The 12,719-nt window shown below is 45.1% G+C and overlaps 2 protein-coding genes across 13 annotated transcripts in view; one reads left to right on the top strand and one right to left on the bottom strand.

Moving 5' to 3' along the window:
- DEPDC5 (DEP domain containing 5) overlaps nt 1-12,719 on the bottom strand; it is a 45,193-nt gene that overhangs the window by 30,766 nt on the left and 1,708 nt on the right. For 10 of the 12 annotated variants that reach the window (XR_003530660.1, XM_027661667.1, XM_027661673.1 and 7 more), the window contains exons 1-20: nt 12,335-12,446; nt 11,540-11,657; nt 10,735-10,822; nt 10,011-10,057; nt 9,505-9,590; nt 8,704-8,787; nt 7,972-8,021; nt 7,395-7,464; nt 6,971-7,049; nt 5,991-6,052; nt 5,513-5,582; nt 5,036-5,108; nt 4,775-4,878; nt 4,378-4,452; nt 3,403-3,537; nt 2,875-2,936; nt 2,705-2,778; nt 2,084-2,153; nt 1,555-1,591; nt 717-837 (exon numbers count right to left, since the gene is read on the bottom strand). Coding sequence is in view for 11 of the 12 variants with exons in the window: in XM_027661667.1 (XP_027517468.1) it covers nt 717-837; nt 1,555-1,591; nt 2,084-2,153; nt 2,705-2,778; nt 2,875-2,936; nt 3,403-3,537; nt 4,378-4,452; nt 4,775-4,878; nt 5,036-5,108; nt 5,513-5,582; nt 5,991-6,052; nt 6,971-7,049; nt 7,395-7,464; nt 7,972-8,021; nt 8,704-8,787; nt 9,505-9,590; nt 10,011-10,057; nt 10,735-10,822; nt 11,540-11,597 (1,445 nt within the window). In the remaining variant the exon portion in view is untranslated. Of the gene's footprint in view, nt 1-716; nt 838-1,554; nt 1,592-2,083; nt 2,154-2,704; nt 2,779-2,874; nt 2,937-3,402; nt 3,538-4,377; nt 4,453-4,774; nt 4,879-5,035; nt 5,109-5,512; nt 5,583-5,990; nt 6,053-6,970; nt 7,050-7,394; nt 7,465-7,971; nt 8,022-8,703; nt 8,788-9,504; nt 9,591-10,010; nt 10,058-10,734; nt 10,823-11,539; nt 11,658-12,334; nt 12,447-12,719 lie in introns of those variants that run through there. The other 2 variants (XM_027661669.1, XM_027661668.1) reach the window with 1 other exon arrangement.
- Nucleotides 12,571-12,719, top strand: part of PRR14L (proline rich 14 like) — a 21,162-nt gene continuing 21,013 nt past the window's right edge. The window contains exon 1 of the mRNA XM_027661658.1: nt 12,571-12,614. The gene's annotated coding sequence lies outside the window, so the exon portion shown is untranslated. The remainder of the gene's footprint in view (nt 12,615-12,719) is intronic.

The following is a 12,719-nucleotide window of genomic DNA, read 5'->3' as shown; positions in this document are numbered from 1 at the left end:
AAATTGTACTGGCATCTTCCAGCATGGATTTCTACAGGCTGCTCATATTAACAAGCGAGTCCACATGCACAGTTGCTTCAGATTTAGACAATACTACTGAAAGAAGGAAAGTAAAAAATATACTTCAAAACAAGCTCATCAATCCCATATTCCTGAAAAAGCACTGAAATTTATAGTTTGTTCAAAGAATTTGGCCAGGACCTGAGAACAATCAGGTTTTCTCCTCAGACAAAAGGCCATGGAACTGTGAAGAACCTGCACTCAGCTTCCCTGTTTCTGCTCTCATCCAGGGTGTCCAGGATCCAGGCATCATTTTCAGGGAAGATTTTCCACCATTCTGTGTTCAGTCACTAAGTTACTAAGCAGTGAATCAAAGTAATTGCTTTTCTACAACTCTGTGCAAGTCTGTCGTGCAAGTACCTTCTTAACGCCCTTGCAAAATCTCTTAGGAACTTAGTGAGGGAGACCGGCTTCATTCCACTTGAGACAAAATTAAAGATTTAAGGAAGTATATTTATGCTTTTTCTTAGATCCCACCCACTATCTTAGAAGCAAAATTAGACAATCAGCCATGAAGACCAGGTACAGACAAAGCTTTTTCTTCAACTGTAAGCATGTGGAGTTTAATTCTTCTTGTATTTCTCAAAGTATTTTATGCATCCAGAAACCCACCATAACATGGCTGCTGTAGAATCAGTGCATCCCAAGCCTCCTACCTGAAAGTGGTGCAGCGCTGGGCTCTGGACGGGCCCGGCAGCCGGAACACCTGGGCATCGTAGCCATCGTAATCCACCTGGATAGGCAGGGCATTCTCAGCATCCTTGGGAGCTCCTAATGCTGAAATTGAAATCACACAGCACTGGAACCTCTTTCAAGAATGTTCAAGATTTGTAAGTCAGAGCATCCAGCTCTCACCTCTAAGAAAAGCAGCTATTCCAAAAGAAATCCCATGCAAAAGTCTCATGAGCAGAACCAACTGGAGCAGCTCAATTATCAAAGTTGGTGTCGGAATGAGGGCTGCTGGGGCCCTAATATCTTTCCCCCATATACCCTAAACATTAAATTAATAATCAACAAATCAATCCTTGTATGAACAGATGCCTTGATTTCTCTCATGAGGGAACTGCACGTTTTAAAGCATCTTTGAAAGAATGAACAACTTCACTTACAGGAGGTCCACCTTCCTGAAACGAGGTGCTGTTAGAAGGGTGCTGGCTTCTCCCACTGTAATTCTGTGCTCACAGCACTGACAACACCCCAAGCCAGTGAAGGCCCCTCTGTCCCACCCCCATGAACAGCATCACCACCACACCAGCCTGACACCATGTCCTCCTCTGACCAGGTGCCACAGCCAGGACACAAACACCCCCCTCCACGTTAGTTATCTGCCAAGAAGCCAGTGGACAGGTGCACATTAACATCCCCAGGAACAAATATGTGGGTTTGATGGTTTTCTGGCACAACTGTCCCTTCCTTTTGCTGAAGTGTCTTACTGCAGCTGTTTATTAGGTTGGGAGTCAGTGGGGTAGATCCTTCCAGAACAGAATTACTCACAGGCATCTCGATTATTTTTTGCTTTCTCAGTCAGCGGCTGGAGAGTCCAACAAAGAAAGCGTGAAGTGACCAAAAAAAAAAAGAAAGGAAAAACAAAAAGAGAGAAGGGAAACAGTCAGTATGTTCTAAGGAAATATCCCCCACTGTGATCAAGCAGACTTAAAGTTTATCTTGCTGACTCAGCAAGGCAGCCAGACCACTTCAGAAATATTAAATACTGATACTCGGTCACACACCTGTGTGAAAAACACCTCTCTTCCTCTCCATGGAGTTCTTTGTTACAGAATGAAACTCTACTTTTTATGGTGGCTAAAACATTTCCCACCTAGTTTTATCCTAGGAAGAACTACAGACTAGACCCTCATTCACAATCCCTACAACAAACACGACAGCTTTGCTTTCACAGTCTTTTATCACAGCAACTTAGTTCCAGCTGTTGGAATACTTGCTAGAAAGATTCTGATGCTTGGCTGAGAAAAGGCATCTCACAAACTGGTAAGAAGAAAAGACAAATCAGAAAGATGCCCACCTTCCTTCCTGCCAGCTTGATCCGTGGAGTGAAGCTGTTACACAGGAGCTGGCTTTTGGATGTGTAGAAACTGAAAGGGAAAACAGGGTGGCTCTAAGTTCTAAGAATTGAACACAGTTGGTTTGCTACACAGCAAACAGCCTGTGAGCCTGAACTAGCCATTGGATGGAGAAAAGGGGATACCCTTCTCTGCATAAAACACATGGAAACTACTGAGGGACGGTTAACTTGAGAGAAACTACTCTTTCTGTGGAGACCAGGCTTTGATATCCACAAAGCCTCAGCCCAGACCACTTCTTAATATGTTTGACACCTGCACTTTCCAGTTCACTTTCCCCTTCTACAGAAAGGCATCCACTTTCACTGTGCCAGTTACACAGCTCTCCCCAATGTATGTGACACCACTGACTCACACCAGCTGTTTGAAAACTACAGAGACTGCCTCTCATGTCTGAGATGTTGCATTAATGCCCAGGGTTCCACAGGAGTAATGTAATATAAGGCTTTGTTTCACAAAGAGAGCAGAGGAAATAAACAGTGAAAGAAGAAAGAGAATTCAACAGATTATGAAGAGGAAAGCAAAGCAGGAGTGTTTAGCAAAGGCTGGTAGAATCCACCTACCTGTGATTTATCCAGTGTGGAATATTGTAGTCATCACCCATCCGGGAGTCCCCGGGGCCACAGCGGTTATGGAGCTGTAAGAGGAAATCAGAAGCACAGTAACCAGCTGGTCACAAAAGGAATAACGTTTGTAGCAGGAATAGACAGCAGGGGAAAGGAGCACACCTTACCTTAAAGAGCGGTACAGCATGCAGGGGTTGCTCTCCCATGCACACCAAATCCACACCAATCCCTGGAAACAAAGAGCAGCAGAGTTCAGCTGTCGAGCAGGGCTGATGTGCTAAGCCAAAACAGATCATCAACTTGAGCTGAAGACCCAATTTCTATTCATGTCACATTTTAAGATGTAATTAAACTGCAAATGGTAGTTAACAGCCCTGTGGTATGTTTATGAACCAACAGTGCCTGTGGGGATAAAAGAAATGTTTCTTCTAAACTAATGCAAGTCATGCAAGATTATCCTCTAAGGGACAGGTCTGCATGGACAGATGAAGTTCTCTACCACAAGCAAGAGAAATTAAAGGCCTCCGAGTACGCTGAGAATCTGCTCATTTCAATATGAAGTGCAGACAAGTGTTCCAGCCATAACCTCTCTTCCCAGAGCACACAGGTCACAGCAGATACTTTTCCACCGCCAGAAGAGGCTCCATCTCTCCCCAGCATATCTCTTTGCCTCCTGAACACCTCCAGTTCTTTACCATTGTCAATCATCCTCTGCTTGGTCAGGATCATGAGGAGCCGGTCGACCTCGAAGACGCCCACGCCGGGGGTGATCACCACGGACATCTGCCCCGTGCGGTCAAAGTTCCGGTTGATGTAGTGCTTGTCAAACACTGAGGGACAGAATTGGGGAATACCTGAACAAGGCACTGGATGTTTCTTTTCAGAGCAAGGCAGGTGACTCTCCATTAGCTGTGGTGCTTAAAAAGTTTCCCCAGAGCACATGCACCTATGAGAGGGGTTGGAGACGGCCTTGGAGACAGCCTTGCCCAACCAAGGGATGTTAATACAGCTTCAGGAGAGGAGTGGGGGCAGGAGAGAAGATGGGAACCAGACACATAAAAAGGAATATTTTTTTCTCATGTGTTTAATGTTTCCTTTAAACATCTAAAAAAAAAAAACCCAACAACACCACCACCAAAATATCCAAAAAGGTAGACTGCAACATTAATCACTTCAAATAACACCCTGAGCTCCCTCCTACGGGAGTGACAAGGCAGACATTAAAGTGACAGAATGACATCTATGTACAGAAACACAAGAAGTGTGCCTTTGGAGAGCCCCTCCAGCTCATCAAATCCAACTCTCCACTAAAAAAAGATGGATCAGCTTCAACTTAATCACATTTGATCTATTCTCATTTTGAAACACTTTCACAATTTGAGATTTCAGCTTCTACTCCCAGAGGTTCTCACACAGATGCACAGCTCAAAGTTTCATCATCTCAAGGCCCTGTAAATGGTTCCTGAGACCTGAAATACTCAACACTGTTATTTGAGAGGCACTGGTTTTCCAGAGACACATCAGAGGCTCAAAATGATAATTTAACACCTAATATTCCCCTTCTTTTAACTGTGTTAAGGAACAGGCAACAGAAGTCCACACTCATTTATTGGCAGTTGCTTTAGTGGTTTTTTTCCCCTGCATATTTTTACCCATTGCTCATAACTTACCATTGAACGAAAGATTTATGGCCTCCAGGTAGTTCCCTTGTGCTGAGGTGGAATTGTAACCTGGAGGAAAGCCATCTGGACAAGTGTTCAGAAGGAAAAAAAAAAACCAACAAAAAAAAGATCATCATCTCTGCGTAGATTATCTTTATAGAAATAATAAAAAAACCCCAAACACAGAAAAATGTATTTGTACTAAACCCTATTACTTCAAAAATTACAGGCAAAATTGGTGTTATTATGTTTTTACAGAAAGACCTGGGCAAACAGCCCAGTCAGGAGAGCACTGAGCAGTTCAACACCAGGCTCCAAGTGAAACTGGGGAGTTTACAGACAAGTTAAAAGAAAAAAAAAAAAAAGAGAGTAAAGGGTAAAAGCAGGGAAAGGAGGAGTCTTGTACCTGCTTGCTCCAGTCGTACCAACACAGGATACTGGATGAAAAGCTTTTTAATGGTCACAAGCAATGAGGTCCATTCCTCTCGCCTCTCATTCTGAACTACAACTCTAGAGAGAGCACAACTTAATGAGGATCATGGAAGGAAGCCATGAGAGGAAGGGAGAAGGGATGAACAAACTATAAAGGAATGCACAAAAAGGTGCACTGGGTTGCACATACACTGTGGGACAAGAGCTAGAAGAATTGTGTGGAAAACAAACATACTTGTAAAAATCTTCATAAAACCTTCCCTCGTGATCCTGTCGAATGGATGCACGATGTGTTTCAGGAAACTCATCTGAAATGGGAGGAAAAGCACGTCTTATCCCATGCTCTTGTAGAGAAATGACTCATCTTTTCCAGAAAGGAGCTGTTTTTCCATTTAAAAACCCAACAAACCAACCACCAAACAAACAAAAAACCAAAACACTCAGAGAAATATCAGACCTCCTACACAACATAAAAATTGCTTTCAAACCAACGTGAGAGTCAGAATATGATGAAGAAAATTTGCCATATATTCTTCTGTATAAGGCTTTCACTGCAGTACTTTAATAACAATGGCTGTGTGCCTACTCTGATAGAAAATACTTTGAATGTGGGCATTAAAAGGAAGAAATTAACTGGCAACCTGTGACCAATTTTCAAAAGAGAAGGATACAGGTTTAAAAATGGAAACATGAAAATACAGATTTTACATACCTATAGATTTTGCTTCATAAAATGTTCTAGAAAATAAAACCACTGTCACTTCGTGGCTGCAATTCTTCTCCTGTCCAGGAAGAATAAATGAAAAAAAAAGAGAACTTTAAAGGTCACATTCAGTAGAAAACACATAGTAACATGCTCTTGTCCCTCACACCTGGAAACAAAGGTAATTAAAAAAAAGTACAGTATTATATTAATGTATCTGCACAGTCCTGCATCTGCCTCTCTGAAATAACAATGATCTGACCTGCAGATTCTGTGCTTCTTGGCTATATCACATTTACCAGGAGCACTCTCCCCTGCTCTCTAAAGAAACTCCTCTCTGTAGTTGCCAAGATTTTTGCTTAAAAACCTAAAGACAATTGACTCAATTTGTTTATACCTACAGCAATTTGATACACCTGTTCAGAGAAGTGCCCCTAACAATTCCAGGGAAATAAAAAATTAAAACTGAACTCAATCAGCTATTTACCTTCCACTTTGTGAAGAGGTCAGCGAGGAAACCATTCACAGCCTTCTCAAAGTACAGGTCCCCTGCAAAGTAAACATCTCCCAAGCATCAGATAACTGTAGTTACCTCAGGTAAGGGGCACATCTAACCCTGAGATTCTAGGACAATTATTTCTATCAGACTCAGAGCAGCTGTGTGCATAATGAAGGTTCATATCACTAAAATAAGATGATATAAATGTTAAAAAGCACGACTGTTTCAGAGGATGTAAACACGACTCTCACTGTCAAAAGGTTCTGGCCTTTAAATTAATTTTTCCAACACTCTCCCAGCATGCTGGGAAAGCATCTGTACTGTCTTCTAGGCAGAGGATGCACAACCAATCCCCTGCCCAGTTCTGAACAGTTGCCCAGCTCCATATGCCCAAACACATGGTCACAGGAAGTGGCAAGAGGCTTGCTAAAGAATTAAGCCAGAAAAAAATGGGATGATGACACAGAGAAGTGACTCATTCTTAATGCCTGAAGCTTTAATATTTTCAGCTGAAGGTACCGAATTCCACCTGGGCTAAAGGAGGTTTTACTTCCTTGCTAAGCTAAAGTCAAGAGAAATCTAAAACATCAAGGTCCTCTTTGCACGAGACTTCCACACATTTGTGGTTTCAGGATTCACAGACTGGCACCCACCCTCGTCACCAAACGTGTTCAAACCCACAGAAAACCTCTCCAGTGCTCACAGTGAGCTGCCCCTTGATTTCATCACCGAGACAATGGTGCCCAGGCTCTACAGCAGGGACAGGAAAATGATGGCCCACCCAGGAGACAGAAAAGTGGCACTGCAAGTAAGGATCTGAGGCACCTTGGAGCACTGCCCAGGCCAAGGGCAGAGCACTTCAGTTTTCCAACAGTGGCAGAAATAAACAGCAGTGGTAGTTTTCTAGCAGGTGCAGAAAGGAGAGCTGCTGGCACCCCCATTCCCAGGCAGGGCAGTTACCTACGTACCATAAATATCAAAATCCCACATTTCACAGCTCATCTGGATAAAAATATAAACCATGGCAGAAGTGGAGCGGAAAACCACCTGCAGAGGAATAAAGACCTCATTTAAAACAAGGTACATTCAATAATAGGGCCAAATGAAGAAGTTAATTACACAGCAACATCTCTGACTGTGCCCCCTGCATAGCAGGGGATTTCCCCTCTAACAAGTTGGCATTTCAACAGCCCAAGGAATTCCTGGTGCTGCCAGCACAGCAGAGCTGAAGTTCACTAATCATTCACTCTCCTGAATTTATTGCCACTCTTCACTTTACAACACAGCCAGTTCCAATGATCCACACAAATCTGCAAGCAAGATAGAATTACAAGAAACCTGGCAAGGACAGGAAGGGAAAAACTGCTTTTTCCCTGCTTCCTGAAATCTTACCCGGGTGTCCTCACTGATGTATCCACAGGTGACTTTCTCACTCTTTACCCACAGCTCCCCTGCCTGAGCCCTGGAAGAAAAGAAGTGCAGAGTATTTGCTGACCAGAGTAAACATGAAGATTAGAGAATCAATATTTAAGCAAACAAGACATGGACCAAAATCTGCACTCAAGGATGAATTATTTGGTTAAAATCTGATCTTTAATCCAAAAGGTGTCAAACAGCCTCTGCATCTGCACATTTCCTTGTCCTTCAGTCACCTCAACAGCAACTGTACTAAAACTCATCTGAACTATTAATACATCTTAGGAGGGAATAAATATTATAAGAGATAAAAGGAGAAATATTTGGCATTCAACAGAAGCCACAAGTGTAGCTGGTTGTCCTGCTCTTAGTTTCTTTCACCCCAAATCAGATAGAAGCCTTCCCCCACCTCCTGGTGCAGACAGAAGTCTGTAGATGAGTAAGAGAACGATAAAACATGAAGGATTTTTCAGAGCAGATTCTCCAGCTGGATACTCAGAACTCATAAACCTGAAGTCATAAGTAACATTAAGCCCTCAGAGGCAGCACTGACCTGATACCCGCAAATTCAACTTTTTGGGTGACATATGCACAGGTGCTGACCTAGGAGGGAAGAGTTACAGGTGTCAGAAGAACAGGAGGCTCAGAGTGAGCAGAACAATGCACAGAAAACCCCATTCACACTCAAACACCTGATCTGCATATAACAAAGTAACAAAAACCACTGAGTGCAGTTACTACTGATATCCCAGCCTACAAAACCTCTGCAAAAGACAACAGAAAATCATTTTTAACACATATAAACTTTTATTTGGATCATTTGACTAATTCGTTGCACTTAGAAGAGCCAAAGACTGCACTTCAGAGATGCAGAGAGAAAATATTCCAACAGCTGCTTATTAAGTGGTACTGTCAGAGAGGGGACACTTCAGCTTATTTCTACTTAGAAAATGTTTTGATTTGATTCCTTCCAAATGTAGCAAATCATTAAAATTCAGAACACAAGAAAAAAACCCTCTCAACAGCATTTTCAACGCCCAAGACAGTAATTAACATTACAGCAGTGGAGCAGGAAATGATGGGATTCATTTTTCTGTAACACATTTACAGCCATGTCTCCAGCTCTGATGTGCCACTCACAGCACAAGCTCCTTGGGAGCTGCTGACACTGCTCGTGTCCTCAGTTTTCTGTGTTTTGTAAAGCACTTATTTTCTTTCACAGCAGGCACAGAAGAAAGGCACATTATCTCCTGCTCCCTGCACAGGAGGGCAGCAGGGGCCTTACCAAACTCTTCTTCAGTCGCCACATGTCCCCACGGCCAATATACTGATCCTTAAACGTCAGCTCCACCAAGTCCAAGGTCACCTCCTGGGAAAGGGATGAAAAACAGTGCTCAGATTATACTAGTTGTTTCTAAGTAGTGCCCATCAATATGTTCATTTAAAAACCCAAATGGCACAGGAAGGGTAAATATAAGATAAAAGGGACTCCCATCCAAATAAAAGCCACAGTTGTGTGTGTACCTCAACTACTGGGAGCTACAAAACACTGCCCAAGGCCTAAGTCTGTGCTACAAGTCTCAGTAAAAACTGGAAGCACAAGTAAAACAAATTACTGCCATTGTTGATGACATTAGGGAAACCTTATTTCCTGCAGATTTTTGTCTTGTGTTGAAAGTAAGCTCTGACTGCAGCTCTTGTGATAGTCAGGACATTCACAGGAAATGCCTCTCTGTAAGAGGCTCTGTGGTGCCAAATAATGCAAATCCAGGCCATGACTCTTCTTTTGATTGGCCACTTTCTGTTTCTCTTTACTCTGCCTGGTTACCCCTAATTTCTAGAATTTAAAGATATTTGAAATGTCTACATTTCCATCAGGCTGTGCTGAAGTTGGTCCATAGAGTTCAAAAAGAGAGCAGGGATGGGATGGAGAGAAGAGACACATAAGAAAGCGGCAAATAATTCAACTGCCCGAGGCAATTAGGAAAGAAGACTAAATACCTTTCAATTAAAAAAAATGCCTTTTTTCCCCAATATTACTGTAGATGGAAAGTCCCAGGGCTCTGATTTGAGCAAAGCCACACACCTTTGGGTCAACAACATTCACATGGACATCCTGGTATGGCCGCAGTCGGAACACCTGGGCAACTGTCTGATCCACACTTATTGTTTCTGCCACAAAAATGAGACAGGACAGCAGAGAAGTGAACACCTCAGCAAAAGGCAACAGCTTATTTCAGCTATGAGCCAATCTAAGAGTCATTAAAAATAAAGCACATGAGATAAACGCAAAGTTTGGGCCGAATTAATTCCTGCAAGAAGATATAAAGCCAGTCAGAAAAGGCAGAAACAAAAATTTCAGGCTAAAAAGCCAAGTTGGTTTAAACCACACCTCACATCACTCAACCAAAAGCAGATTTAAAATTGGCTGATCATTTTCTGTTAAAATTGTAATCCCTCCCTTCCTAAATAGACAGAGCATTGATTTACCTACGAAGTTAAAATACAAGCATTAGCCAAGCACAGGTACAGTTCAGTCACATAATCCTTGTCTATCATTTTACTGTGCATAAGATAACTCTGGAGTTTTACCTTTCTGCAAATCCTCCTTCAGTGACTTCACTTGCAGGAGCAGGGGACTAGCAGGCAAAAGAGAAAACAGCAAACAAGTTGAGAAACCAACAATCTATCTGGTAAATTACTCTCAAAACTATTTAGAAACACAGAGCACAGATAAGCTAAAGAGAAACAATAATATTTTCTAGGAAGCTTCATCCATCCTCCTGCTCATCTGTCACCCCCTCTTGTTCTTTACACTCATTATAAGGCATTCTTGAGGTAGAGATGATACTATAAATGGGAAAATAAGGCACACAAGAACTTCTCAGAGCCTCACACCAGCGTTCTGCTGCTTTTCAGACAGGGGCTGCAGGATGAACAGCTTCATAGAAGAAGGTTTATGTTTTATGGCTGACAACATAATTTTAATTTTGTCCTAAGATATACTACAGGGTGAAGAATAATCCTTAGGTAACAGCAGCTCTATGAACAGGATACAGACACTGTAGATTCTGTATTCAGGTGCTACTTGGCTTATGAAAGGTGAGCAAACTAACACCAAACACAAAGAAATCCATAAACTTTAGACAAGAGCTCCTGCTAAAGTCAACTCTTTTACTTTCCTTCAGGTAGAAAAAATTCATGGCATCAAAGTGGTATCAGCTGTAAGAGCCCCTCACTCCAGGAGCCACTGCAGGTGAACACACCTTTTCAGTGCTCCCACCACACCTGACTGACATCAGCAAAGAGAACTCACCTGTACTCATCATTGGGATGGGCAATCTCCACAACATCTCCCAGCTTGATTTGAAGGAATACTTTAGGATTCACCACCAGTTCATCATCTACAAGACACAAATGAGGGCAGTGAGCAGATACACACCAAACACAGACACCTGCAGGTTTGCACACAATAGTTTACTCCACACAAACACCCCAGCCCAGGCCCCATGTGCCAGCAAGGCTTTACCTTCACCCCAGGACAGGGCCCCTCCCACAGACACAAACAGCTCAAATAACAGAACTTTCACAAAGGGTGTGTTCAGCAAAAGAATGTGCCTTAATTGGGCAGCCAGGATCATCCTCTCTGTTTTTCATATACCAAACACCAGCAGGAAAGCAGCCAGCCAGGAAATCTCAACAGGATTTATCAGCATGTGTAAGTGTAGAAGCAGGGGGCAGTTATCAGTGCAGGACACTGTTATTAGTGCACAGGAACACAACCTCCTGCAGTCAGAAGTCACTGACATGTCTGTCACTTATGAAGGTGACTGAAACACAAGGCTTAAAAAAAAAGTGACGCAACAAAAGGGGAAGAGGTAGAATAAAGCAATTTTATTGTATAGGTGCAATCCTGTTCTCTTCCAACAAATGTTATTGTGTTGTCAGAATGTTATCCTGCTATCAGAAAGACCTACCAGAGTTTCCAGACTCTGGCTGGCAACACTGCTTGTTACAACCTAAGTTCCACCTTCACTGTTTTGTCAAAAAGGTAATTTATTAATCAATTGCTTTCAATTAGGTGAGTGCTGGTCTCATGTTGCAAACCAGGAGATACTGACCACTGCCTCCAAAGCCCTTCTTGTGTATGACGAGCTTGTACACCTTGTTGGTTCTCATCCTGGACTCCAGCTCTTCTCAGCTGCTTCGAGCAAAGACAGCTGAAGGCATCTCGCATATCTGACAACAAATAATAGCAAACACAGACCTCTTGTCAGTACAAACCACCCGTTCTATGTGTCTTGTGCCCGTTGTTCCCGCTGATCTCCCCGCGGCACAGCAGAGCTGGGCCAGCAGAGGGGAGTGCTGGGCAGGGACAGCAAACACTGAAGTCCAAAGCACTGCTTTCCATTACTTCGTCGCGGAGGGAAAATAATCCGTACATTCAAAACTCGTTAAAATAAAGTTTCAAACTTGGAACTGATGCCCCTGCTCGGGGCAGGGAAAGGTGCTGGAGAGCGAGCAAACCCGAGCAGCTCCAGCGCTCGGGTACCTACGGTCACTGACCGGCTGCGGAACCGCTGGGGCCCTTTGGTTGCTCGTTTACAAGTGACCGAGAGCAGCCCAGCGAGTTCGTGCCGGAGCAGCGGCGGGGCCCGGTCCGGCCACAGCGGGGCCCGCCAGGGCCCCAACTCTCGCAGGGGAGCGGTAGCGCAGGGCGAGCAGCGCGACGGCCGCGCAGAGCCCCGGGGAAACGGCCCAGGGGGGAGCTCGGACACCTCAGCGCTCGGTGCCGCTCCGCGGCCGCAGCAGGCCGGGACAGCGCAGCACAGCGCGGCGGCGTTACCGTGCGCCGCGCAGCCCCGCCCCGGCGCAGCCCTGCCCGCCCCGCGGTGCTCCCCAGGCGCGTTCCTGACCTGCGGGTCCCTGTCCCCGCCGGGGCAGCGGCACCGTCCGAGCGCCACTTCCGCGTCCGGGGCCGCGCGTCACGTGATATCGCCCGAGGACGCGGGAAGGCGCGTGACGAAGCGGGACACGCCCCCCGCGCTGGGTGGGCGGGGCCGGGGCGGCCGTTCCTGGGGGCGGGGCCGCAGTAACCCCCTGCGGGCGTGCGCGCGCGGCGGCCCCGGATGCGGAAGTGACGCGCGGGGCGGGCCGGGCGGGCCGGAGCGGGGCCGCGGCGCCGCCGCCGCTCAGGTAACGGCGGGGCGGGGGCGGAGCCGTCCCGGAGCTGTCCCGGGGCTCCGCGGCGGGGCCGCCTCCTCCGCCCAGCGCCGGCCTGGAGCGGGCGGCGGGGGCCGA

This window comes from Corapipo altera, unplaced genomic scaffold, assembly GCF_003945725.1.
Source record: "Corapipo altera isolate COAL_440 unplaced genomic scaffold, ASM394572v1 150, whole genome shotgun sequence".
Taxonomy (NCBI): Eukaryota; Metazoa; Chordata; class Aves; order Passeriformes; family Pipridae; genus Corapipo; species Corapipo altera.
The sequence above is the reverse complement of the archived record's forward strand: the minus strand, read 5'-3'. Positions and strand labels throughout refer to the sequence as shown.